Source organism: Solanum tuberosum, unplaced genomic scaffold (genome assembly GCF_000226075.1).
Source record: "Solanum tuberosum cultivar DM 1-3 516 R44 unplaced genomic scaffold, SolTub_3.0 scf00034, whole genome shotgun sequence".
NCBI lineage: Eukaryota > Viridiplantae > Streptophyta > Magnoliopsida > Solanales > Solanaceae > Solanum > Solanum tuberosum.
The window spans coordinates 1447577-1452701 of NW_006238962.1; the positions used below are offsets into that span (position 1 = coordinate 1447577).

The window sequence follows — 5125 nt, forward strand, 5'->3', positions numbered from 1 at the left end:
TTTCTAAAGGAAAAGTAATTTGGTGTTTGGATTCACTTCTAAAGATATCAAATAACAGCAAAAAATGAAAGAAACACTTCCTAGTACATGTTCTTTGTCATACATATGTACATATTTTAAATTCCTATTGACAAACTACACTTCTATATAGTTACATTACAAGTAAATCTAAACATATTTTCTTTGAAACTGCAGTAATTCGAGTTTTTTCCTGTAAGACGTGAGCCAAGCTCAACAATATTGACAACATAAACGTACTCCATGTCGAATTTAAGGCTGTTCGAAGTCTGAATTGCTTAGGCTGCAATCGATTACAGGACAAGCTGAACTTATCATGAAGCTTTCAATGAAGGCTATCATCTGCATAAGCATCGATAATGTTAAATTTGAAATTCATCAGAACCAACATTTCATTAGTATCCAATACTCGAATGTTTATTCAACATGCTTGAGATAGTATATGAACACAAGAAAAGAGGAATGGAGACACTAAATTGAAACGAAAACGTTCACATTGCAGTGTAGGCCTCAGCAATGCAATTCCACTAATGTCATGTAACATGTTCAGGTTTAATCTGTTTGATACGTATGTTTCCCCGTTCTCTCCTGATACGAGGACTCGAGGAGGGAGGAGGGAATAGGAAAGGAAATTGAAGATGAAATTTCAGAAGCCAAAATCACTTACTAAAGCAAATGCAGCACAGGTTAGTCCGAATCCTGGGAAATGGAAAGGTGCATGATCTGATAGAAATAAAGCTGGAAAAAAAATGACACCTTATTAACAATCAGATTAAATGGACTTTGTATATCGCGAACACGAGGGGAGAAAAACAAAATCCCAGTTTAGATACCTGTTAAAGGACTGAAAATTAATGGGGAAACTACACTTGCAAAAGAACATATGCCTGTTATGCATCCTTGAACCTTTCCCTGAAAACAGGAAATAATAAAACAGATTTTGAAACAATGAAAACATGCTATATATATAACTCTACAACGACAACATATCCAGTGTAATTTCACAAGTTGAGTCCGGATAGGGTAGAGAGTACAGAGACGTTATTCCTACTTGGGAGGTAGACAAACTGTTTCCGATAGACCCTCAGCTCAAGTACAAGCATATCAAAGCAGATCGAAAAAGAAATAATGGTCATGAAAAAATACTATAGAAAGCATGAAAAATCATTTTGACAGTAACACAATAAAAAGAAGGCATAATACATAACATGACCCTAACTTGGCGTCAGCGGTCAACTATGACATTTCACTTTGGGTGTGCACAAGTAGACACTTAAACTTGTATAAAATTAAACAATACTTCGATTATTACACTTCTTTTTAGGCATAATACATAAGCATGGCCCTTAACTTGGCTTCAGCGGACAACTATGCCCTCTAACTTTGAGTGTGCACAAGTAGACACTTAAACTTGTATAAAATTAAACAATACTTCGATTATTACACTTCTTTTTAGGCATAATACATAAGCATGGCCCTTAACTTGGCTTCAGCGGACAACTATGCCCTCTAACTTTGAGTGTGCACAAGTAGACACTTAAACTTGTATAAAATTGAATAAATGGACGCATTCGTCCTACATGACACCCTACATGGCAATTTTGTATCCTACATGGCATCCTACGTGTATTATGCCATGTGTGTAATAATCGAAGTATTGTTTAATTTTATACAAGTTTAAGTGTCTACTTGTGCACACTCAAAGTTAGAGGGCATAGTTGTCCGCTGAAGCCAAGTTAAGGGCCATGCTTATGTATTATGCCTAAAAAGAAGTGTAATAATCGAAGTACAAGAGACAATAGATAGCAACAAAAATCGATAGACAAGAAACTACACGAGAAATACATTCACAAAAGCATTTACAAGACAGAATACAACAGGGGAGATTAAAGAAAACAGAGTTTTAACAAATTATCAATAATGTTTAATGTGATGTAAAGGGAATATATGAGAACAAATATTGATAACAAACCTGTTCATTTGGCCCAACTTGCTTGGATGCAATGCTCTTCAACTGCAATCAGGTACAACATTTAGTGATTTTTAACTGTAAAACTATCGAAAAACAAACGATCATATATACAAGACTTACACAAGGCATCACAAAAATAGACATAACGGAGATCAAAGCGCTAGCATAAGGAACCTGCATGGTAAAGTAGATAATTAGCCATATCTCGAAGAACATTAAAGCTAGTCCCTCCGATCACTTCTCATTTTACCCTTAATGACATGATACTTAAAATGTCATGACATGTTCATTACTACAAGTTTCAAAAGTCTTTCTTGAGTATTAAAAAATGTTCATGTAAAATGAAACGGAGGGAGTAATAGATCACAAAAAGGGCTAAGACATATGAAATAAACTAGTAAGGTAGAAATTACCCATGATGACCAAGCAATGCTGTAAAGTAATATCTGCATAATTGAATTTGAGTCAACATTAGTTAAATAGATAAATAATTCATGCATAATCCTAAGTTGCGCGGAGTCTTCACTTTTGATGCTGCACCTGTGTCGGATTCTCCAAAAATACATCACTTTTGGAGAATTCAACACGTACTTATTGATATTTTTGAAGAGTCTGAGCAATATAGTTATAATATATGTACACCAGCTAGAGAAAGGAAACAGTAAATCTGTCAAACTATTTGCTTGAAGATTCCGTACATGAACACAACTGAAAAAGAGTCCAACAGAGAGCAATTTCTCCTCTCCAAGAGCAGGAACTAATATGGGCATCAGAAGAAGCTGCAAAAAATATTAAAGCATTGATGATATAATATGTTCATTTAGAAGCAAAATGAAAAATAATATGAACATATAAAACAAAAAATAACTACCTGTGATATGGATCCTGCAATCCCAGAAATTATCAACAAATCAGCAAATTGATTTTTGTTGAAGTGAAACTGAGCCTTCAAGAAATACTGCAAAAAATGCACTTTCTGATGTATAATATATGTATAATCGATGTATACTATATGTATAATCTATGTATACTATATGTATAATCTATGTATACTGGCTAGGAAAAGTACGGACTGAATCCTACCGGCTAGTTGTGTAAAGATCCCAATATTCTACTAAACAATTAGAGGCGTATTTAGACTAGAACCAACAAGTTCATGCGAACCAAGTAGCTTTTATCCAGATACATATTAAGAAATCTACTAAATATCTATAAATATTTAATTCTAAAACTCAGTTATTACTATATATTAACTTGAGGTTTCTAAAGGAACTCATAAAGTTCAAATCCTGAATCCGCCTCAATAAAATATCGCGCATTAATGGGAAGTAGTGAAACTTACAAGAAGAGAAGAATCAAGTCCAACATGTGCAACATTGGCAAAGAAAGAAACAATAGCTGCATGTAAGAATGTGGAGCTGCAAATTTTTACAATAACCATGATTAATAAGAAAGCCAAACAAAAATAAAAACAATAAAGCATGAACCGTTATGTTGCTTGAACTCTTCAAAAATATCGTCATATGTGTGTCAGATCCTCCAAAACCAAAAATAGCTCATTTTTTTAACGATCTGACACAGATGCAACAATATTTTTGAATAGTCCGACCAGAATTCACAATCTTACCTATTCCTTAATAAACATAACACATCATTGAAAGAAGGCAATGTCTTGAATAATTGGAATTTATTCTTTGGAGCTCTTTCCAATAGACAAATTGTCTCTATTCCTTTAGTAGAAATTTGATCTTTTTTCAAAGGCTCAGGAAGAAACATTCTTGTGTATACAAGAGCTATTACTGCCACTGTTGCAGCAACCTGTTGGTAACAATAGTTTAATTTAGCAAAAAAATTGAAATCGCGAAAGTCGTATATAAAAATATTATGAGTTTAACTTCTATATACAGATAGTACGTATTTTGTTATAAGAGGTAACTAAGTAACCTTTTGTAACATGTTCAATCGCGTTTCATTATAGTGTTAGTGAATATAAGTTAAATCGTAGTATTATTAATACTAAAATAGTGTTGAACGTTTTTAAGACGTATCAGAATAAAACGAGTGTCACGTTCACGTACTTGGAAAGTGGAAGCCGTGGAGAGAAAGCGAGTAGAGAGATTTCCACAGACAAAAGCAGAGGAGGCAATGCCTGATAGGACTCCAAAGACAGAGGCGCGACGACTCTCTGGAACAACATCAGCCTGAATTAAGTTATATATATCGTCAGTATAAAAAAAAAAAAAGTTTATTGGATAATATATATATCGTTAGTATAAATAATTTTTACCACATAGGCAAGAGCAAGGCAATGAACATTTCCTTCACAAACAATAGCAACCAGAGTTTTTAGGACATAGTATGCATAGAAGTAGTATTTTGTCCTGCTGTATGCCAATATCACTGTCCACACAAAATTAGTCAAGATATGATCAATATGTTGTTACACAATTTGAGATTTAATCTCACTTCCATTTTATTTTTTTTGAGTCGAGGGTCTATTGGAAATAATCTTTTCATCTCATAAAGATAAGGGTATAAGGCTTGCATAAACCCCACTCCCTCCAAATCGCACCGGTGAAACTACACTGAGTATGATATTGTTGTTGTAACACTAAATTATAAAATTATTTTTTGTATTGATAAAATCACTATACTAAATTCATAAAACTAGTTTTTGTAACAGTAAACTATCATAACTTCGAAAACTTAAATTTACGTGTTTTAATTTCAAAATCTATAATCAAACGAGAGCAAAGATGGAAGGAATAGTAGTAGGTACCTAGAGGGAATATAGAAAGGGTCAAAGGGAGCATGAGCATTACTTTTCTTCCATGAGTGTCTGATAGATTCCCCAACACAGGCATTATAATTAGTGATCCCAAACCTATTATCTGCACCATCATCAAATAAAATTAAAATTTACCAACTCATCAATTTCACCAAAAATATTGTATTCATCATATCCAATAAAAAGTCTAAATTGTACCTGACAATGTGAAGAATTTTAGTATTATTTAAATATTATTAAATGGAAGGTCCATTTAATATGATATCAGAGCCAGTCGTATGATGTTCGGCTCCCAAATAGATTGTCCAGGCCATGGGGCGGGGGGGGGGGGGGGGGGAATTGGGTTT

At 33.7% G+C, this 5125-nt stretch overlaps 1 protein-coding gene across 1 annotated transcript in view; it reads right to left on the minus strand.

Annotated features, from left to right (window-relative positions):
• LOC102606163 (tetracycline resistance protein, class E-like) overlaps nucleotides 1–5125 on the minus strand; it is a 7328-nt gene continuing 2203 nt past the window's right edge. Inside the window, exons 2-14 of the mRNA XM_006342645.2 lie at nucleotides 4770–4881; nucleotides 4278–4390; nucleotides 4069–4191; nucleotides 3618–3808; nucleotides 3333–3408; nucleotides 2862–2948; nucleotides 2689–2769; nucleotides 2404–2436; nucleotides 2111–2164; nucleotides 1991–2032; nucleotides 852–930; nucleotides 686–756; nucleotides 1–360 (exon numbers count right to left, since the gene is read on the minus strand). Coding sequence (XP_006342707.1) covers nucleotides 271–360; nucleotides 686–756; nucleotides 852–930; nucleotides 1991–2032; nucleotides 2111–2164; nucleotides 2404–2436; nucleotides 2689–2769; nucleotides 2862–2948; nucleotides 3333–3408; nucleotides 3618–3808; nucleotides 4069–4191; nucleotides 4278–4390; nucleotides 4770–4881 — 1152 coding nt within the window. The 3' untranslated portion in view covers nucleotides 1–270. The remainder of the gene's footprint in view (nucleotides 361–685; nucleotides 757–851; nucleotides 931–1990; nucleotides 2033–2110; nucleotides 2165–2403; nucleotides 2437–2688; nucleotides 2770–2861; nucleotides 2949–3332; nucleotides 3409–3617; nucleotides 3809–4068; nucleotides 4192–4277; nucleotides 4391–4769; nucleotides 4882–5125) is intronic.